Here is a 23,388-nt window from a genome sequence, read left to right as displayed (position 1 = left end):
TAATGGGTGCAGCACACCAACATGGCACATGGCATATGTAACAAACCTGCATGTTGTGCACATGTATCCTAGAACTTAAAGTGTAATAAGAAAAAAAAAATCACCAGTCAAGATTTGCCAATATACTGACTTTCGACAGTGAATCTCTCTAAATCTCAGGTTTTTTTCATATTTAAAACAGCTGATTTTACCTAGATTGGTTCTGAGGATAAAATGAGATGATATATTTAAGGCAACTTGTAACCTGCTAAATAATTTTTTTTTTTTTTTTTTTTTTTAAATAGAGATAGGGAGTCTCACTCTATCACACAGGCTGGAGTGCAGCAATACAATAATAGCTCACTGCAGCCTCAAACTCCTGGGCTCAAGGGATCCTCTTGCCTCAGCTTCCTGAGGAGCTGGGACTACAGGTGCACCCCACTATGTCTGGCTCCAAATCACTCATTTTCCCAGTTCCTACTATTAGCCAAACACCAAAAAGGGCACAGAATTGTTAACACACTAACACATTAACACATAATTAGGCAATATATTAATAATTAACATATAATATTATATATAATATATATAAGAGAATTCTATGATGACCTATGAATAACACAAATTGGTAGGGAAGTGATGAGGTATCTCTGTACTTAGGATATCAGAGTGCCTACTATGTGCCAGGCACTAGGCATTCTAAGTGTTTTATGCATGTTATATCATTTAACCCTCCAATCATGCTATTGTTTTTTTCTTTTTATTAATGAGAAAGGCTTAGAAGATTTACTAACTTTTCCAAGGTCTGGCAACAATAAGTTTTAAATCCAAGTCTATTTACTTACTTATTCATTTAACAAATAATTACTAAGCATCTATGGTGTGTGAGACAGTGTCCCAAAGATGATCAGTGAAGTCTTATGTCAAAGATGTTAAATCTGACATGTTGTTAGACACCTAAGTGTAATTGTCAAGCAGGCAGTGAATATATGAGAGAAGGCAACATTTGGGTAATTGCCTAAAGGTAGCCAGAGAGTTTGGCATGCAGACATCTGAGTGGAAAGCACTTAAGGGAGAATAAACAACAAGTAGAAAGTCTCTCGGATGAAAGACTGGTATGGCTGAGGCTAAGTGGGAAAACAGAAAAGCACCAGAAGATGAAATCAGAATGACAAAGGGTGGAGAGGGGAAGATCATACACGACCTTGTAGATCATAGTCAGGTCTTTAACCTTGTTCATGATACGAAAATGAGATTTTATTTCTAGGAGGCCATGTTTTAATGGATCACTTTGGCTTATTACACTGAAAACAATCAAGAGAGGTAACAAAGACTGGTTAGAACACATCTTCAATATCCAGAAAACAGAAGGTACCAACTTGTACAAGTAAGATAACGGTAGAAGAGTGACAAATTGTAAGATTCTCAATATATTTGAAAGTTGAACCTACAAGATTTGCAGATAATTTAATGTGGGGTATAAGAGAAAGAAAGGAGTCAAAAATGACAGCAACATTTGCAGCCTGAACAACCAGAAAGATCAGTTGCCATTAGCTTTTGGGAGGAAAGGATTAGATTGGAAATATCAGGAGCTTAGACTTGGACATAGTAAGGTTGATATTCTTATTAGACATTCAAGTATATTTGTCAAGAAGGAAATTGGATATTTCAGACTGGAGTTTGAGGCAAGAGTCTGCACAGGAGAAATAAATTTGGAACCCATCGACATATAAATTTAAATCCCAGATCTGTTTGATTCCTAGCTCCTAACTGTTGAGAGCTATTTTCCATTGCATTTCTTCAATTTTCGTTTAGCAAATATTTTTGGAAACAAGAAAGACTTTCTCCCTCTAGGTCAGAGAACAGATTTGTCTCCTGATCAAGATAATAAAGACATTGTCTCTCTCAGGAACAAAAATTGGATATGTTGACTTAAAACATGCAGCTCCTTAAAAGATTGGCTTCCTAAGCTCAGTGTTTCTCAGCTGCAACACAAACCCACTGTGTGTGCAGCGTCCACTAGGGCCCACTATGCATCACCCCCATGAGCTGAAGAAAAGGCAAGGGAAACAATGCAATCCTGAAACCCATATTGCCTAACGCCCCATGAGTAAGAAACCGACTAAATCTATTCAGGTTCATTATTTCCTTACCAACCAAATTTACAGAAGTGTGGGAAGTGAGTCAATCTAGCAGCTTAAATAGTAGTGGCTGCTTAGGGACTACTTGACCACTTAACAAAACCTACTAATATTTTTGGCTGTCTGGGAAAAATGGAACTTAATATTGAGGGACTAGAAATGAGGTGGGAAAGGACAGAGACAGAATGGAAAAACAAACATTCCAGACAGAAGGAACAGCATAATAAAGGTCTTGAGGTGAAGAAGAGTGTAACCATTAAGGGAAACCAAAACTAAGCCTACTAAAGCCTTCATCCAGAGATCTTTTGACCCGCACATTATACCATAAACTTCTATCTTTCTGAGGCTAAAACCAAACTTTTCTTTCCATATCATTATTGTGTATGTTAAACTGTCTGAGAATAAATAATCCCATTGAGGTACAAGTGCATTGCAGGTAAATTGGGTCAGGAAAGAAGCTTACAAATCTCAGCCTTAAAAGTAATAAAAATTGTATCTCAATAAAACTAAGCACAATAGCTCAGTACAAATAGCATATAGTAGGAGTACAAAACTGAAGGAGGTGGGTATGGAGAGCCAGTATAGATTCAGGAAGGGTCTTTCATGCTCTGCTTTGAAGGAAGTTAAACTTCGTCTTGAGGTTTAATGAGAATCATTGAAAATTTTGTAACAAGGGCAAAGACATTCTCTGATTTGAAGTTTACACACAAAATCCCTCAGATACTAGAGAGAAAGTTGAACTGGAGAAGAAGAATTGTGATAGAAGCAGATAAACCGGTGAGGCTGTTGTTGCAGTAATCCATGCCAGAAATAATACAGTTCAGTACAAAGATATTAGCAAAGGGGGTTAAAAGAAGGAGTCAAATTCAAAATACATTTAGCAGTTAAAATCAATTAGCCTTAAATTTCAATAGACTAATTCCAACTGTAAGTAAGAGAATAATTTGGGGTCATTTTCTTGTGTAATAAGAAAAGTGATGGGCACATGTATTAGTCAGGGTCCTCCAAAGAAATGGAACCAAAAGGACATATATAGATAAGTAGAGAAAGATTTATCATGAGGAATTGGTTCATTTGATTATGAAGGCTGAGAAGTCCCCAAATCTTCCCTCTGCAAATTAGAGGCCTGGGAATGCTGTGGCATAGTTCCAGCCCAAATCTGAAGTCCTGAGAACTAGAGAAGCCAGTGATCTAAACCCAATCCAAGTCTGAAGGCCTGAAATCAGGAGTACCGACATCCAAAGGTGGAAGAAGATGGATGGCTCAGCTCCTGAAGAGAATTTGCCCTTCCTCCGGCTTTTTGTTCTATTCAGGCCCTCGGTGGTCTCCAATGATGTCCACTCATCAGTGAGGGCCGTCTCACTAATCCAAATTCAAAACTCTTACAGAAATATCCTCACAATCAAACCCAGAAATAATATTTTACCAGCTATCTGGGCATCCTTAAGTCTAGTCAAGTTGATACATAAAATAACCTTCACAACACAGTTGCTAAACTCTTGTCAGAACTCTGTGTTGACGTCTCTATGCAGCTCTCTCTCTTTTTCAAGCAGTAGCCTTGAGCATCTTATCTTCACACAGCAATGTTCATAACAGGAAGTAAAAGGATAAGCCCTCTGCACAGGCATCTCTGTTTCTTAATCAGAGAGAAAGGTCTTTCTCAGAAGACTTTAAGCTCATCTTCCTCAATGTCCCATTAATGAGGATTAGGTAAAATGTCCATTCCTTAAATGCAAGGAAAATTGAGAAAGCAAAATCTGGCCCTTCAGCTTCTAAAATAGGTGGCAGTTTCCAGCAATAAGAAGAGAGGGTTGAAACTGGCTGGTGTAGAGATAAGCAATAATGTCTCCGAGAGTCGTTGATTAGATGTGGATGCTGAGAAAGAAAGTGAAATTCAAATTACTGCCAAGACACCTGGCTTGGGCCATTGGCCAGATGGTATTGCCATTCACTGAAATAAACAATGAAGTAGGAATGGATATGGGGTAAAGAGTGCTGAGATCTCTTTGAACACATCTGAATTTCCAGCTGTAAAGCCTAGAGCTCAGTTTCATAGGAACCTAGAGCTCAAGCTTGAGAGGAAGTCTAGAATTTAAAATTTCAGACAATATAACTGAAGTCATAGGATGGAAGTGTTTGTTCAGAGATAATGTATAAAGTGAGAAGAGAGCCAAAGAAGAAATCTGGGAAAGAAAAGCCCATTTGAGAGATTAAAAAGGAAAGTCCACAAAGGTAAGAAGGAAAGCAGGAAGAGAACAATATTTTTAAATGGAAGAGAGGTCAATGAGACTAAATGCTTCCCAGAGATCAAATAGGAAGATAAAGAGTGCCCATCAGTTTTAGCAGTGAATATGTCATGGTGACTGTTGCCAAGCAAGACAAATATCTAGGAAGTTAATTTTAGAGGTTTTTTTGTTGTTGGTATTGGGTTGTTATGCTGTTTATTTTTGAATAAGACCATTGTGAGCTCATGAGGAGAGAGCTGGAAGACAAGGGAGCAAAGGCAAACTATAATAGCTATACAATTGTAATGTACAATTGTCAGGAAGTGTCTGTGCCTTGGATCTTTGTAGAACCAGCACAGTCACCTATTATGTCTATCTCCCTCTCCCTAACATATAAAATATTAGCAGCCACTTCTCCAACTTTACCTTTTGCCTTTTATTGCCATTTTATTCTCTAAAGAACATATTTTCTTTTTCAAGGTTAACTTTGTTGATACTAGTTGGTTCACTACTCACAAAAATGGAAAAAAATGAAATTTAAGGGTCAAACTATCCAAAGACAAGCACAATTCCCATGGTAATAATCTGAGACAGAGCCCCAGTTCATATGGAAAAGTTGCTATTCAAGAAAATCTCCTAAAATTTTTGGTCACTCTATTTTGTGTTTTCTTTTTGAGTTATCTGGTAAATCTGTTTAAATCTAACAAATGAAAATGGACACTATGTTTTATATTGTAGAAAATTTCAGTTTAATGGATTTTTAAATAGTTTTTGCTGTCTGTTGCTGCTATTCTATAGAAGGGCATCCAGAGTGACCTGCTATCCATAAAGATGGACTAGAAAAATCAAAACCCACAGTTTATATGAAAATGCAGTAGTACTATCAGCATGGCCTGTCTTATATCAGTTTCAATCATGCCCTCTTGTGTAAAAGTGTAGCATAGCAGCAGCTTTCATTTTAAATAGAAGTAACATTGAATACCAAGCACCTACCATGTTCAGGCTTTATGCTTAATGCCAAGAATATAGCTGAGGACAAGACCTACAAAGTCCTCATATTCATGAAAGTTATTTAGGACTCATTTTAATAACTCTGGAAGTTTAAATTCTATTCCAAAACCTCTATGAATATGAAGCATTTCACTGTATGGTACAAATAGTTTTATCAATAAAAGAGAAGTATTGTCAATAATTTGTTTGGCATATAATCTTAAATTATTTATTCAGTATGCCTCTAAACTTTTCTCTTTAGCTTCCATTGGTAAATTTTACAATACACTGACTAAGTTTTACAGCTATTTTTTTTACAACGATATATTCTTCAATACAATACCTTGTGATATTTAATTCTAAAGCCCTTATTTAATCTTAGTGTTAGTTGTCATTGGAAAGCCTCTGAGGCTATAATTTCACAGTTTATGATCCCAGGAAAACTTCCTTTATTAAATTACAGTCAAGAGACAGTGCTTTACTCTGTTATTAAAATTGAAATTCCCTAAATCTCATTATACATTCTTACCATCTGCATTTTTATGATTCTTGTCTAAAGAAATCTTATGAACATCTCAGTTCTGATATAAATTTTTCAGACTTTACTGTCTGGCTTTTTTGTCTTTCAAAATCAAAAATTCTTGTTTTAATTTAAAAGAATAGTGACTAAATTGAAATGGTAGTATATAAATGATGTTTTATGTTGCTCAGAATGAACCTTCTTATAATAAACACAAATATGATAAGATGTAAACCACTGTGGACAGGTTTGGTAAAATTAGATTTTAATAAAATACTTAAATCAATAATCACTCATGCTAGCTTTTGATTACACAAAGACTATTGCTTCACCCTTAGCAGTTAAATCATCTTATCTCTGCAACGGGAGCTTGTTCCTTCATTCCTACTTGTGAACACTGCACCTTGCTCATTTAATCAATTGTCCTCTTACTCTTTCTGTGATAAGCCTTTATTCTACTTCAGTGTTTGTGTGGAGGGGGAAAATCTGGTTAAGGTTAGTCTTGCAAGTGGTGACTTTAGCATTTCCCCCAACTTCATCAAGCCTAAAATGACTGAAATAAACCTAAAATCTAATTGAAAATAATTAGCCTGCTATGCAAATGTATCTTCAAGTCAGTTTCCCCATCTCTTTTTATAACCAGATGGCTGACTAAAAACCCAAATCACATTAACAATCTAAATGCCCCTTTCACCTTCTTAGACTGTACATTTTCTGTAAGAAATGGGTGATGTGAGCATATTCCACTTTCCTGTAGGAAGGCTTTTATTCTATCTGATTATATTTTCAACTATCTGGCTAAAATTATGAATGAAAGCTTATTAACCCTTAGACACCCTGTATTGCTTGCCTTGTCAATGGAGGCCCAATTCATGAGCCAAGAAACCTGATCTGACACACATTTGCTCCTGCGTGAGGCAAAATGTGTGGCAACACCTTTGCTCAGGAGCATGAAACCCATCTTGGAAGATATATCCAACATCTCTGAGAGCCTTGTCATCATTCCTGAGGGTGCAGGGAACAAAACAAGGCCACATCCTTTCTCCGATGCATTACAGCAGATATGTATCAGTTAGCAATAGCTACCGTGATGTGCAATAAGTGAATGCAAAGCTCAATCAGATTAGAAAGGAAGTAGAATAGGGAGGTAGAGAATTAAGGTTATTTTTGCAGTCAGTATGCCGCAAGATGGCAAGTAATTATTTCTATAAAATTATCTTCTTTCTGAATCAAATCTGATCTTATTTTTGCTTTTATTACATAATCTGAGCAAAAAAATTTATACACAAACACATGCACATACAAACTTTCTGGGTACCCTTTACTAATATACACACGCTCACTCATGCCAATCTACGTTTCTTCAGTTTCTACTTCTAGCACCAAGATCCTCCAAGATTTTGACTGACTTCTCATCTAGGGGCTTACAAATGTTTTCAATTTCCTTTTACATAATGCAGACAAGAAAAATGAAATACAAAGTATTAAGAAAGACATTAACCTTCAATTTATATGAAACTTCCAAATAACATCTTTTTATTTTTATTTCCTGAGAAATTTGAACTTGATTCCATGAACACAGTATTTTTCAATCAGGTTTTATGCTTAACACAGTTATAAATAATTGTTGATAATGACTTTTTAATAAAGATCTCTCTGAAAATTTAATACTCACCCTTTATAGAGAGCAAACAAGTTGTAACAACTGGCAGAAGAAAATGTATTGCTTTTTCACCAACCACAGCAACTCATTTTTCAGCATTAGACAGAATTTGGGTAATGAGATTTTATTGAATTGTATTGGAAGGGGCCAACCATTCTTTAAATCCAGCTGAGATCACGCATAGGGATTTAATTTACCCTCTTGACTTAACTAAGGAATGGGACAAAACGTATGAAACAACATCTTTGAAAACACTGGACATTCGGCAGTGAAGGACAGAGATTCCTAAGTGATGAGGAACAAAAAAACGAGCCCTACAATTGTCTTAGATTAATATCTACAGAAAGTTTCCATGTTGTAATATAGGGTGAGGGAACTCAGAGACCCACTGTCTCTCTGTTGAGAGGACAGAACTGGGAGTCCGGGAAAGCCAAGGTGGCTAAGTTTGCGAGGCAAAGAACCAAGAGGAGAGAGCTACACAGAAAGAGAACTCTGGAGATCTCTGCACAGAAAGAGAACTCTGGAAGAGTGTTCCCCTGGAGGATTCAGCTGAGTATTGATCAGCACAAGTATGTGAGGAAATTATGTGAGCCTAGGGAGACAGATACCTGAAAGGTTAGAGAACAGTGTCTGAGGCACATGTAGGGAAAGACATATTGTCTGTACCCACAACTAGAAGAGAAAACGCCATAATTCATGAAGTAAAGTTTAGAATACTAAGAAAGTTCGTACTTCTGTAATAGGGAAAGTTGACCTTAGAAAAAAGCCCTGCTCTAATCCTACCTAAAGATGCATAAAAACAAAACTGAAATGGACCAAACTATTTCCTAACAGTTCTAAGTAACTTAGCCATGTCCCAAAACAAATCTCAAGGATATTTTTAGGAAAACAATAATATCCAGCACTCAAAAAGGTAAAATTCACAATGTGACCATCAAATGGAAAATTACCAGGCAGGCAAAAAAGCAGAAAAGTATGTACAATAAGAGGAATAAAAGTTGATCAATTTAAAGACAATCAGAAATAATACAAATGATAGAATTAATAGATAAGAATATAAAAACATTTATCATAACTGTATTCCATATTTTCAAGAAGTTAAAGAGAAAATTTTCCAAAGGAAAACCTAGCAAACTCTATCAAAATCAATTGTTTCAAAACTCTAGATATTAACAAAAGACTTGCAGAAACATGGGGATGACTTATTCAATGAAAGTGGCTAAACATTAGTAAGAATAGTGAGTTTTGTGGTGTTTTAGCATACCCTAGGCACATCCTCACTCCCCAGATCAGTGGCAGAAACAAGGCTGCAGCACTTTCAAAGCCTCATTTTGAAAGAACAGCCATACTTAGCCTGTTTGTTTAAGACAGAAGAACTCTGGAAGAATCCACTGAAAGACTTGTCTTTATTTTGCCTAACTCAGAACTCATCTAGTGATAAAGTCACTACCAATAGAAAGGAGGCATTTGTCAAAAATTCTTAACAGGCAAACTGCTTAGTTGCTGCTGGCTGAGTTGATGATTAATACTTGGGGTAAACAATAGATCAACCAAAAAACATGGAAATGCTGGGGAATAAGATATCATTGGAGACTTGAAAACTCCAACATGTTCTTTGGAATCTAGAATGTCAAACACATGCATAGGTTGATGTACACACTCAAGAAACACCCGAGAGACCCGAAGCTCTCACCCATGGCTAACCTATAGGCTCTGTGCAAGGACGAAGTAAAGGCTAAAGCAGAGTTGTAAACTGCCTGTGTTGCAGGTGTGTCCCAACACACACACACACACACACAATCACTCAGCAAGGACTGTGGAATTATTCAGACATTTAAGGGAATCTCTGCGTAATCATTATCTGATCATTAGGCTAACAGAACAGAGATTTCAGTGGCCACACACATGAAAGAATTTACTTGTGACTTTTGTGCAGAAAAGTCACTAAACAAACAAACAAACAAACAATTACTACAAACAGCAACAAAAAACTCTGGAAACTAGTGAAAGAAGAGAAACCTAAAGCCAAAGCAAGCAGAAGGAAGGGAATAACAAAGAGGAGAGTGGAAATAAAAGAAATAGGAAATAGAAAAATAATGTAGAAGAATCAACAAAACCAAAAGTTGGTTTTTTGAAAAGATCAACAAAATTGATGAACTTTTAGGAAAAAAAAAAAGAAAATGATGCCAATAACTAAAATCAAGAATGAAAGAGGATATTTCTACCAACCTCACAAAAACTAAAAGGATTAGAAAGAAGTACACTGAATGATTATACGCCAACAAACTAGGTAATCTAGATGAAACAAATTCCTAGAAATGCACAAACTACCAAAACTGACACAAGAAAGAAAATCCAAACAGATAAATAGTAAGTAAAGAGACTGAATTAGCCATCGAACAACTTCTAACAGATAAAAAGCCCTGGAACAGACCATTTCACTGGTAAATTCTAGGAATTAACACCAGTTTTTCTCAACAAGAAGAGAAGAGTAAACTTTCTAACTCATTCTATGAGGCCCATATTACTCTGATACCAAAGCCAGACAAAGACATCAAAAGAAAAGAAAACTACAGATTAGTGGCATTATAAAGATAGATGTTAAAATCCTCAACAAAACACTAACTAACCAAATCCAGCAACATCTAAGAAGAATTGTACATTACCAAATGAGATTTAGCCCACGTATGTAAAGTTAGTTCAATATAGGAAAATCAGCGTAAACACCATTTAATAGACTAAAGCAAAAAACCCAATGGTTATCTCAACAAACACAGAAAAGTAATAGAATCTAATATGCTTTTATTTTAAAAAGCACTCAGCAAACTAAAAATAGAAGGGAACTCCCTTAATCTGATAAATGGCATCCATGAAAAACACACAAACCTCATGCTTAATGGTGAAAGACTGAAAGCTCTTCTCCAAAATTAGGAACAAGATAAGGATGTCTTGTATTAAATATTGTTGTGGAGGTTCTAGCCAGAGCAAATAGCATGAAAAAGGAATAAATGTCACTCAAATTGGAAAGGAAGTAAAACTGTAACTATATATAATCTTACATATAGAAAATCCTTACACACACACACACACACACACAACTCTTATAGCTAATAAGCTAGTTCAGCAAAGTTGCAGAATACAAGACTGAATTTAAAACTCAGTTGTTTTTTGTCTTTGTTTGTTTTGCTTATTAACCCAGTCCTGGCTTTATTTTTATTTTTTAAACACAGTTTAATTGAGCAAGGAATTATTTGCAAGTCTAGAAGTACTGGCTTTATGGATTGTTTTGGGCACCATGATCTTTGACATATGAGTATTTTCATTTTGTTTTGCTTTGCTTTTCGTTTTGCATTTTGTTGTTTTTAAAATAATTTCAACTTTTTTATTAGATTAAGGGGTACATGTGCAGGTTTGTTATTTAGGTATATTGAGTGACACTGAAGTTTGGGGTATGAGTGACCCCATCACCCAGTAAGCATAGAACCCAATAGGTAGTTTTTCACCCCTCCCTCTCCTGACTAATAGAACCTAGTGTCTATTTTTCCCATCTTTCTGTCCATGTGCACTCAGATGTTTAGCTCCCACTGATAAATGAGAACATATGGTATTTGGTTTTCTGTTCCTGCATTAATTTGCTTAGGATAATGGCCTCCAGCTGCATCTACGTTGCCACAAAGAATGTGATTTCATTCTTTATTATGGATGCCTAGTATTCCATGGTGTGTATGTACTACATTTTATTTATCCAATACACCATTGATGAGCACCTAGGTTGATTCCATGTCTTTGCCATTGTGAATAGTGCTGTGGTGAAAATACAACTGCATGTGTCTTTTTTGGTAGAAAAATTTAATTTCCTTTCAGTATATATGCAAGTAATGGGAATGCTGGGTTGAACAGTAGTTCTGTTTTAAGTTCTTTGAGAAATCTTCAAACTGCTTTCCATACTGGCTGAACTAATTTAAATTTCCACCAACAGTGTATCAGTGTTCCCTTTTCTCCAGAGCCTTACCAGCATCTGTTATTTTTTAAACTTTTAATAATAGCCATTCTGACTGGTGTGAGATTGTACCTCATTGTGGTTTTGCAAAATCTGTTGTGTTCTTGTACATTAGCAAAGAACAATGCAAATATGAAATTAAGAAAACAATTCCCTTTACAATAGCATCAAAAAGATACTTAGGAATAAATTTAACCAAAAAGGTTCAAGACTTATATGCTGAAAACTGCAAAACATTGCTGAAAGAAATTAAGAGCTAAATAAGTGGAAAGACATCCTGTGTTCATGGACTGATCGACTTAATATAGTTCAGATGGTAATACTCACCAATTGATCAATATATTCAGCATAATTACTATAAAATTCCAATGGCCTTTTTTTTTTCCAGAAATGGTCAAGCTGATCCTAAAATTCACATGGAAATGCAAGGTATCCAGGATAGCCAAAACAGCCTAAAAGAAAGACATGGATGACTCACATTTTCTGATTTTGAGCTTTATTACAAATTGATCTTAATCAAAATAGTGTGGTTCTGGCATAAAGATAGACATGTAGCTCAATGGAATAGAACGGAGAGCCCATGTTTCTGTGGTCAACTGATTTTCATTAAGTTTGCCAAGACCATTCAAGCGGGGAAAGAACAGTCTTTATTATCTATGATGCTTTAACAATTGAATGTCTACCTGTAAATGAATGAAGTTGGACCTCTACCACATACGATATATAAAAATTAACTCAAAGACTTAAATGTAAAAGATAAAACTATAAAACTTTTATAACAGATCATAGGTGTGAATCTTCTTGACCTTGAGAATTTTAAGATTTGAAGTCACCCCTTCCATTTCCTCCCTGGTTAAGGGAACAGCTCCCACAACAGCTGCTCATGACCTGTGCCCTGACTGATCCCTTCCACCCCCGTTCCCTTGGCACCCTGTTTTGGCCACTGTGTAGGGCCACAAACATACCCTAAATGTTACCCCGTGTAAACAGGATAGTTCTCAAAAACAACGCTTATCAAGCTATCTGTGGTGAAGGATACATTTTTTTTTAATTTTCAATTTGTCACAAACCAGTGGTTTTGTAAAATATGATAAAAATGAATAACTGGAAAAAATAAAAGGAAAAAAGACACAAAACACAAAAGACACAAAAATACAACATATTTTCTAGTTACATAGCTAGCACATCAAAATCATGACATCTGAAGAAAAAGTAGATAAACTGGACTTCATCAAATTAAAAAAATGTTTTTCCTTCCAAGGACAGTATCAAGAAACTGAGAAGATAAATCATAAAAATGGGGAAATATTTCTAAATCATATATCTGATAAGGCTCTACTATTGAGAATATATGAAAACCTCTTATAATTCAACAATAAAAAACCAAATAGCCCAATTTAAAAATCAAGAAATGATTTGAATAGACAGTTCTTCAAATAAGATATCAAAAGTGCAATTATCACATGAAAAGATGCTCAACACCGTAAGTCTTTAGAGAAACCCATATTCAAATCATTTCATACGCACTAGAATCACTATAATAAAAAAGATGGAAAATAACAAGTGTTGGCAAGGGCGTGAGAAATTTTTAACCCCCATGCATTTTTGGTGGAATATGAAATGGTACAGTGGCTGTGAAAACAGTTTGGCAGCTCTTCAAAAAGTTAATCATGCAGTTACCATATGGCCGAGGAATTCCACTTCCAGGTATATATCTAACAGAATTGAAAATAAATGTTCACACAAAAACTTTTGTTTAAATGCTCATAGCAGCAGGAAACAATCCAAATGTCTATTAACTAGCAAGTAGATAAACAAAATGTGGTATATCAACACAATAGAATATTACTCTGCAATAAAATGTAATGAAGTACAACATGGATGGAGCTTGAAAATATAGTGCAAAGTGAAAGAAACAAGACAGAAAAGGCCACATATTGATTCCATTTATATGAAATATCTAGAATAGGCAAATCCATAGAGAAACGAAGTATTCCAGTGGTTGCCAGGAAATGAGGTAGGGGAGGGATAATTGGAAGTGACTGCTAACAGATGATGAGGTCTCTTTTGATGTGGGGTAGGGGACAGAAATAGAATTAGATAGTGGTGATGGTTACACATCATTGTGAATATACTGAAAGTCACTGAATTGTATACTTTAAAAGCCTGAGTTTATAGTATGTGAATTACATCTCGATGAAAATTATGTGATAGATAACCTGAATAATCCTGTATTTATTCAGGAAATTGGATTTATAGTTAAATTTTTTCAAAAAAGAAAACTCTATGTACATACAGCTTCTCTAGTGAATTCTATCAAGTATTTAAAGAATAAATTATGTTACTACAATTCAACACAAATTATTCCAAAACATTGAAGAGGGAAATTTTCCCACTTAATTTATAAGTTTGTTATTACTATGATACTAAAACTAGACAAAGACTTCACACACACACACAAAAAACTAATAAACAAAAAAACTATGGACTGACATCCCTCATACACATAGGTGTAAAATTTTTAAACAAAATTTTAGAAAATTGAACCCAACAATAAATGTATAAGAAAGACCCTGACCAAGAAAAACAATGACCAAATCGAATTTTCCCCAGCAATAAAAGTGCACTCAACATTTAGGTCACCAACATATTAGAGTGGAAAACCATACAACCATTTCAATAGATACATAGAAAGTGTTTGACAGAATTCAACATCCATTGTTAATTAATAAAACAACCATCAGCTATTAGTGAAATGCCTGATACCAAGGCTGGGTAGGAAAAATACAAGGTACACTCAGAGTCGTTCTGTGTTAGAGTCTTCCTAACATACAGTCATGCATCACTTAATGATGGGGATACATTCTGAGAAATGCATCTTCAGGTGACTTCATTATAGTGTGAATATTATACAGTATATGCACACAAACCTAGTATATATACACAAACTACACATATATGGTATAGCCTATTGCTCCTAGACTACAAACCTGTACAGCATATTACTGAATATGGTAAGCAATATATTTGCATATCTAAACAAAGAAAATGATATCTAAACAAAGATATGCAAGGTGTATATTTGCATATCTAAACAAAGAAAAGGTATAGTAAAAAAAGTATAAAAATTAAAAAATATTAACAGTACACTTGTATAGGACATTTACCATGAAAGGAGCTTGCAGGACTGGAGGGTGCTCTCGGTAAGTCAGTGAATGAGTGGTGAGTGAATGTGAAGACCTAGGACATTACTGTATACTACTGTAGATTTTATAAACAATGTAGAGTTAGGCTACACTAAATTTATAAAACAATGTTTTTTTCTTCAATAGTAAATTTACCTTAGTTTCCTGTAGCTTTCTTACTTTATATTTAAATTTTTAAAAAACTTTTTGGCCAGGAGTGGTGGCTCACGCCTGTAATCCCAGCACTATAGGAGGCTGAGGAGGGGGGACCACGGGGTCAAGAGATCGAGACCATCCTGGCTAACACGGTGAAACCCCGTCTCTACTAAAAATACAAAAAATTAGCCGGGTGTGGTGGCATGCGCCTGTAGTCCCAGCTACTCGGGAGGCTGAGGCAGGAGAATTGCTTGAATCCGGGAGGTAAAGTTTGCAGTGAGCAAAGATTGCGACACTGCACTCCAGCCTGGACAGCAGAGTGAGACTCCATCTCAGAAAAACAAACTTTTTGACTCTAGTAATAACATTAAGGTTAAAACACACATTGGAGAGCTGTCCAAAAATATTTTGTTTCTTTATATCCTTATTCTGTAAGTTTATTTTAAAATCTATTTTTAATTTTTTTTCCTGTTCAAATTTTTTTGTTAAAATGAACACACAAACACACACATTAGCCTAGGCCTACACAAGGTCAGGATTATCAATCTCCCTGTCTTTCACTTTCACATCTTATCCCACTGGAAGTTCATCAGGGCAATAATGTACATGGAGCTCTCATCTATAACAACAATGCCTTCTTCTAGAATACCTCCTGAAAGACCTCCCTGAGGTTGTTTTACAGTTAACTTTTAAAAATATAAATAGGGCCAAGCACGGTGGCTCACGCCTATAATCCCAGCACTTTGGGAGGCCGAGGCAGGCAGATCACGAGGCCAGGAGTTCGAGACCAGCGTGGCTAACAAGTGAAACCCCCGTCTCTACTAAAAATAAAAAAAATTAGATGGGCGTGGTGGCAGCTGCCTGTAATCCCAGCTACTCAGGAGGCTGAGGCAGGAGAATTGCTTGAACTCAGGAGGCAGAGGTTGCAGTGAGCCGAGATTGTGCCATTGCACTCCAGCCTGGGTGACAGTGCGAGACTCTGTCTCAAAAAAATAAACAAATAAATAAATAAAAATAAAAATAGAAATAGAATGAATACACTCTAAAATAATGATAAAGAGTATAATATAGCAAATACATATACTAGTAACATAGTCATTTATTATCAAGTATTATATCCTGTACATAATTGTATGTGCTAGACTTTTATAAGACTGGAATCACAGTAGGTTTACACCTATGTAGCCACAAACACGAGTGGTGTTGCTCTACAACTTTACGTTTACTACAATGTCGCTAGGTGATAGGAATTTTTCAGTTCTGTTATAATCTTATGGGACCATTGCCAAATATCCAGTCCATTCTTTACCTAAACTTCCTTATGTGGTACATATCTGTAATTCAAGACTGTAATTTAATCTCCACCTTTCTACAGCATTCTTTCTAAAACACGTATGTACTAGTCTCTTATATTCAATTCATAAAGCTTAAGTGACTCCCTATTGCCTACAATACAAAGCCTAAATTCTATGCATAGCCTACAAACTACTTCATCATTTTACCTCAATCTTTTTTGGAGAGACATGGTCTCGCTATGTTGCCCAGGCTGGTCTCCAACTCCTGGGCTCAAGCCATCCACGCGCCATGGCCTCCGAAAGTGCTGGGATTACAGGTGTGAGTCACCGAACCAGGCCAAAAATCGCTTTTGCAAACTTACTCAAGGCTATAGTACTAACAAATCTGTCTATTATCAGTATGTAAGCAATGTTGCTGTTTGAAGCTAAATCAACGAGAAGGTAACATCCTACTCTTCACTAAAGGATGCAAGAGGAGTCATTTCATCCAAAGAAGCAGGCTGGATTTACAACCCAGGTGAAAAACTTCATATAACGAGTTTGAGGACACAGCGTTTTACATTTTTTTAACTTGTAGTTTCCACGGAAACAGAACCTTAAGTTGGCTAGGAGTCAAGATTGTATTGTTCCTAACAGAACCCTAAACAGTGTTATTAATGGAACAGTGTTCCTGATGGAACATGGTGAGGACACAACACACTTTTCTCCTTTTGAATGATTGCTGCTTTCTTTACAATAATTTCCACAGCCCAATTCCTTCCCACTCCTGTATAGACATCTGTGATACCCAGCTCAAAGCTGATTCCAGCTTCCCCTATCCCTCTCTTAGACTCATTCAGCAAAAGCCAGTACCCTACTATATAGTCTGTTTTCTCTTACTGAGACGCTCCCGATTTCCCATGGTACTGTTTGCCCTTTTGCAAACTTGACTTTGATGAATTTTTTGACACAAGACGCTTATCTGTCATTGCGTTTACAAATATGCATTCAATAGCTTGGAGGAGAGAGAGAAATGTATTCATAAATGGCAAACATATTCATGTTGTCAAACAGCAACATAAGCAACAAAATATGTGTGAGCACTACGGTCCTACATACGATATCTCATAAGCCTAAAGAATCTACTGCAAATCCCTCTCTGAAAGATGGGGGGGAGAGGAAAGTAGCGTAAAGTGATGCCCCAGAAACTGCGATCTTCCAAGCAGGAAGAGCGCCCCGCCGCACCGCACTCGGACCGACCTCCTCGCGTCTCACCTCAGGAGTCCTAAAGGCGGTGCGCATGCGCAGCTCCCGCCAGCCGCGCCGCGGTTCCTTCCTGCGCCTTTATCTGCATCCGGGTCCGTGGGATTCGCGCTCCACTGGTCAGCTGGGGTCGCTCGCGGGTGGTTGGGTGTTGCTTGTTCCCGCTGTTCCAGCGTCGGAAGAACCATTGGGTCTGCCGGTAAGTTTAGCGGGGGGTGCGGCGGTGTGGGGGGGGTGGGGCGCCAAGAAGGGGACTCGGGCCGGGGGACCCGACGGCGACTTCGCCCTGTGCTGTCTTTGTGCTGAGACGGGGACGCCGGGCCGGGGCGGAATGGGGTCTCAGGAACCTCGAGGCTGGGGGCGCGTGGGGTCTCCCGTCCTGCCCCTCGCGAACCTGGTTGTCCTCTCCGGATTTGTGCCTACGGGAGAAGGCGTCCCTGTCCTCTCCTCTCTCGCGGCTTCCTCCTGACACCTCTCTACACTCGTTAAAAATTCCTAACAGTCATCCTCATTTGCATTCGCTGTCCTTTGCTGAGTGAGGGCCAGGCAAACGCCCAGCTGAGGGGAATCTGCAGCCCCCGCCTCCCAGGCAGGAACCACAGCCTTCTCTGCTGTCTCTCGTCCCTCCTCGGGTCGGTCCCACACGCGCGGCCAGGCCACCCTTACGCTTTCAGGTCAGGTCAGGTTGAGTAGGGAAAAGCTCGGAGCACAGGTTCTTCAAGTGTAGATTCTGGTCCTGGCCCCGCCATTAACTAGCTGTGTAACTTCACGGGTGTAGAAGTTGTCATCCAGCATTGAAGTTTTGCGATTTATATTCAGCAGCCCTTTTTCCTAGCGATGCACATCCAAAATGAATCAGCACCTGAAGGAAGACGAGGGAAAGGGGGGTGCTCTGTTGTTTTTTGATGCTGTCTTGTCGTGATGCCAGAGAATTGCATGAGGCCACAGTAGTTTGGATCTCTGAGGATTGGCAAAAACTGGAAAAGTCAAATCTTAAAAAAATAAATGTGGTGAAGAAGTTCTTCTTTCCTCTGGGTGAAGGGATTCATTTGGGACTTTTGGAGGTGACTGCGCCCTCCAGAGAGTTTAAGAAAACAAAAAGTTGCCTGTACCTTGGTCTGAAAGACTTGCTTAAACTTCGTTTCAGTGAGGTGTGTGGTGTTCTTAACAAATTTCACCTGATTATGAATATCCCCTGTGATAATCTGCAAAAGCCTCAGAGATTCCTTGGACTTCATTTCAGATCTTTTGAAACACTGTGTCTAGGGAGAGGGACCTGAGAATCTATATTTTTGCTAGAATCCTAAGTGATTCTCAACCGGTAAGACATCTTTGGCTAATGTCTCTTTGAGTCAGATACACTTAGTTTTAAAGCCAGCTCCCCGGGCCACTTTTTAACGTCAGCAATAAACTTCTCGTAGTTGCAGTTTTCTGTATCTGAAGAGTGAGAATAATGCTTTCAACCTCAGAGACAAGTGATTCTAAGCCCTTTGACAATAGAGTTCTTAATCATTTTTGTGTCTACAGAACCTAGCATAGTGCTTAGTATATAATAGGTCTTCAAACGTGTGTCGAGCTGAGAAAAATAACATGCCCAGGATGCAGAAGACATTGGAAAGCTCTAATGCTTCTCGTCCTCCTTACCTTATTTTTTTTCCGTTTTATTAACAATCAGCTGGCCATATATTCTTGTTAGAAGTAAATATATCTTTTGATGGTCATTACAGCCAATAATTGTTTCTGATTCTTTGGTTTAACTCTAAAATTGTTTTTGACATTAGATTATGGATTATATTTAAGTGGAGGCTGAGTCCATTTGTTGGACTGAATTTATGACTTACTATGTAATTTATTTTCTGTAAATAAATAATTGTTATCGGGCCAGAATTCTAGATCATGGTGACCATAATTTTTTGTTGTTGTGTCATTTCGAAACTGTTACCTTCTTAAAGACATTTAGATTCCATACATTTATTTTAATAAGACCTTTTAATCTCATTAATTTAGAAAATTTGACTTATTACTCTATGTAAAGTGTGTGGGTACAAAACTCAGGAATGCTGAAACCATGTTATAAAAAGCTTGGTATTGGTGACTGATCCATTTAAATATAAAACTAAGAATTAAAAATCTAAGAATTATGGGAATTGTTACAAAATGTTGAGTGAATGTTATAAGGGGACGTTTATAAACTATTGGTGGTAATGTCAGTTCAACTTCTATAGAAAAAAGTATGAAGATTTCTCAAAGAACTAAAAGTAGAACTACCATTTGATGAGGCAATCTCACTACTGGATATCTACCCAAAGGAAAATAATTCATTATATCAAAAAGATACCTGCACTCATTTTTATCTCAGCACTATTCACAATGAGGCAGTAGAATAGGGTCTGGAGGCAGGGAACTTAAGGCCAATTCGTGCTGACTTCCTACAGCTGAATCAAAGGAGAACACCAAGGTCTGGGGGCAGGAAATCTAAGGCCAATTTGTGCTGACTTCCTAAAAGAGAAAACACCTGCGTCTGGGGGCAGGTAACCTAAAGCCAGTTAACCAATTTATGCAAACTTCCTAAAGCTAAACCAAAAGGAAAAAACCCATCTCCCCATGCCCAAGTAGCAAAGGACCAAAGGCTACTCTCCTTACAATCGACTGCCTTCCACCACCTCTCCGATGGAAGGGGAAAGTGCCTTGGATTGTCCGTGGACTAAGCATGGGCCATCCCTTCATCTGCATAGGGAGCCAATTCACCTCAGCCTTTAATTAGCCACGGACCAAATCCTTCATGCAGATAAGGGGTAACCAATAAGGGACCTCCAAAGGAGTACTTAAAACCCAGAAAACTTTGTAACCGGACCCTTGAGCCGCTTGCTTGGGCCCACTCCCACCCCATGGAGTGCTTTCTTGCTTCAGTATCCCTGCTTTCGCTGCTTCATTCCTGTGTTTCGTTCCTTTTGTGCAATTCTTTGTTCAAAATGCCAAGGAACTGGACACCTCACACTCATGACCTTCCTTCCAATAACAACAGTAGCAAAGATAAGAAATCAGCCTGAGTATCCATCCATGAATGATTGGATAAAGAAAATGTGGTATATATACACCGCGAAATTCAGCCATTGAAAATGAAATCATGTCCTTTGCAGTAACTGAAGGCCATCATCTTAAGTGAAACAACTCCCAAATAGAAAGAAAAATACCACATGTTCTCACTTATAAGTGGGAGTTAAATAATGTGTACACGTGGTGATGGAAAGTAGACTGAGAGGCTCAGAAGGGTTGGGGAGTAGGAGTGGGTAGATGATGAGAAATTGCTGGGATCATAGTGATCATAGTACATTATTCAGGTGATAGATACACCAAAACCCCAGACCTAGTCACTAAATAATATATCCATGTAACAAAATTGCATTTGTACCCCTTAAATTTATACCATTTTTTTAAAAAAAGGAAAACAATATGTCTTACAGATATCAGAAGCTGTGAGTTACTGTAAGAATGCTAATTTCCACATCTTTCATGGTATAAGTCAACCTACGTTGTGTAAAATGGAATTATGTAGCTTTTAAGTGACTCTGATCTCTTAATATACGTATAATAATTTGTCTTAATTTTAGAATAATTTTTGAGGAACTAAAATTGCTTTTTGTCAAGAAATTTCTTCTCCAGAGATCAGCAGTTTATTTAGTTCACTTTGTTTTCTTTTTCTTCTGTTGAATTCTCTTATTAAAAATAACATGTCTAGTGTGATCCCATTGTTATAATTTGAATTCTGACCTTGTTGCTTACTACCTGTGTGACCTTAGTCAAATTATGTGAGTCCATTTCCTCATCTATAACTCGGCATTTTTTTTACTTCACAAGATGGTTGTAAGGATTAAAATATGTACACTTGTCCCTGGTATCTGTTGGTATCTGTTGGGGATTGATTCTAGGATCCCCCTTCAGATACCAAAATCCGCAGATGCTTAAGTCCCTCATATTATATGACATGGTACTTGCATATCACCTGCACACATACTCACATATACTTTATCTCTAGATTACTTATAATACCTAATACAATGTAAATACTGTGTAAATAGTTGTTATACTGTATTGTTTAGGGAATAATGACAAAGAAAAATAGTCTGTACCTGTTTAATACAGATGCAAACATCTTTTTCCCCTGAATATTTTCACTGCTTGGTTGGTTGAATCCTCGAATATGGAATCCACAGAAGGCTAACTATACTAAATGACCTAGCCTACTGCCTTAAACTCAGTGTCTGCTCAAAAGAGAACAGCTATTACTATTTTTAAAATTCAGATTGTATATGTGCATGTCCTTCTTCAGTAATGTACTTTTAAAAATCATCAGTATATTCTTCTGTTTCAGTGCTCTATTTATTATTTACATCTTTTAAAAAATTACTGAATTTAAACTATCTGTTTATTATGTAAAGTGTTCTGCAATGGACTTTTCTCAGGTTTGAACTTCTTGTTCTGGAAGCTGTGCGTCACCGTAATGAGGCTTGTAATTCTTGATAACTATGACTTGGCTAGTGAATGGGCAGCCAAATACATCTGTAATCGCATCATTCAGTTCAAACCTGGACAGGACAGATATTTTACACTGGGTTTACCAACAGGTAATTAACTACTTTTTCCATTTTATATTCTGATATTATCTAAATTTAATTCTGATGGAATTGAAGGGTTTCTGTTAAGATACTTTCCCCATTCATTTATTGACATATCACTAATTGAACATCATAGTATAAAAGGCCAGAAAAACACATATATATAAAATCTACTATCTACAATGTGTTACTAGTTCTTGTGCCAAAATTTAGGCTCACCTGTCACTCCAAAATGCAATAGGAAATATTGTAACTTAAGTGTTGTTCCTATTTTTTGTACATTTTTCTAGTAGTCCTTTGTTTTCTGGAGCATTGCTTTTTACCATTCATACCAGTTTTTAGTTGATTGGCTTTCTTATTAATCATTAAGAGGTACCTAAGATATATACTGTTGCCTCTTAATTTAACTTCACCTGCCTTATAAATCCTTATTAATATAGAAGTTATAAATTATATATTATGTAATGTTTATTAGCCTTTTACTATTTGTTTCTTCTATTATAGATGTATTACAAGTGAAAACTATATATTCATCACAGTAATTACATATTTTATTGAATTCAGTTTTCCATTAAGCATTCTCTTAAAAAACGACCAGGTGGTGTCATTTGATCTTATGGCACTTTATTTGACCCATGATTTTCACAGAGTATTAGACCTGGAACTAAAGTTGCTCCTTATTGACTACAAGGCATTTGTTCTATACCCCTGAGCCTTGGTTTCCTTACCTATAAAAAAGATAAGGATAATAAGATGCTGTTTTGAGATTCAGCTAAGATAGTGTATGTGTAAGTCCCTTGTATACTGTAAATAGTCTATAAATTTATAGTTCCTGTGTGTTTTATTTAAACAGACTGTTTTCTCCAGCTCCTCTCCTCATACATGCTAATTACATAAAAACTACAATTGTAATTTTTTCCCACTTGCATAATTTCCGTGAATGGTACTCTTCAAGTTGATTGTTTTGTTTTGCTTTTTCTCTTTTGGTCCAGGGCAGTAGATCTTGGTAAGAATGGCAAAAGGGGTTTTTTTTCACTGGACACACCAGTACTACACCCCCAGCACCCTCATTTCTGATATGTGAGCCCTTGGGGTTAAACGTGGTTTCTGTATAGTTTCTATACTGTTACCCGTCATTACACTCAGCCTACCTCTGTTAATGATGTTGTGTTAATTATGATGAAGAAAAAACAGTAATTTGAGTGGGGACAGAAAGACTTAGTCTTAAATGTCAGCAGTGCTAAACATCTTTTTGTGTATTTAGATCTACAACTTTTGCTTTATTTTGGCTAGTATAACTGCTAGTAATATACCTGCCAAGGGAGTATCTCTGGAAAACCTTGTTGAACTTTTCCATTACTCTCCTTCATTGACCA

At 36.9% G+C, this 23,388-nt stretch overlaps 1 protein-coding gene and 1 long non-coding RNA gene across 5 annotated transcripts in view; one reads left to right on the top strand and one right to left on the bottom strand.

Moving 5' to 3' along the window:
- Positions 1-17,555, bottom strand: part of LOC134739409 (uncharacterized) — a 62,154-nt gene extending 44,599 nt beyond the window's left edge. Inside the window, exons 1-2 of one of the 2 annotated variants that reach the window (XR_010126037.1) lie at positions 17,409-17,555; positions 11,846-11,970 (exon numbers count right to left, since the gene is read on the bottom strand). This is a non-coding gene — a long non-coding RNA (uncharacterized LOC134739409). Of the gene's footprint in view, positions 1-11,845; positions 11,971-17,393 lie in introns of both variants that reach the window. The other variant, XR_010126036.1, reaches the window with a different exon arrangement.
- Positions 17,427-23,388, top strand: part of GNPDA2 (glucosamine-6-phosphate deaminase 2) — a 35,535-nt gene continuing 29,573 nt past the window's right edge. Inside the window, exons 1-2 of one of the 3 annotated variants that reach the window (XM_054484821.2) lie at positions 17,427-17,595; positions 21,860-22,021. In XM_054484821.2, coding sequence (XP_054340796.1) covers positions 21,898-22,021 — 124 coding nt within the window. In that variant the 5' untranslated portion in view covers positions 17,427-17,595; positions 21,860-21,897. The remainder of the gene's footprint in view (positions 17,596-21,859; positions 22,022-23,388) is intronic. The other 2 variants (XM_063663619.1, XM_054484822.2) reach the window with 2 other exon arrangements.

The sequence above is a fragment of the Pongo pygmaeus genome, chromosome 3 (genome assembly GCF_028885625.2).
Source record: "Pongo pygmaeus isolate AG05252 chromosome 3, NHGRI_mPonPyg2-v2.0_pri, whole genome shotgun sequence".
Taxonomy (NCBI): Eukaryota; Metazoa; Chordata; class Mammalia; order Primates; family Hominidae; genus Pongo; species Pongo pygmaeus.
Note: the sequence above shows the minus strand (reverse complement) of the source record. Positions and strands in the feature narration are given on the sequence as shown.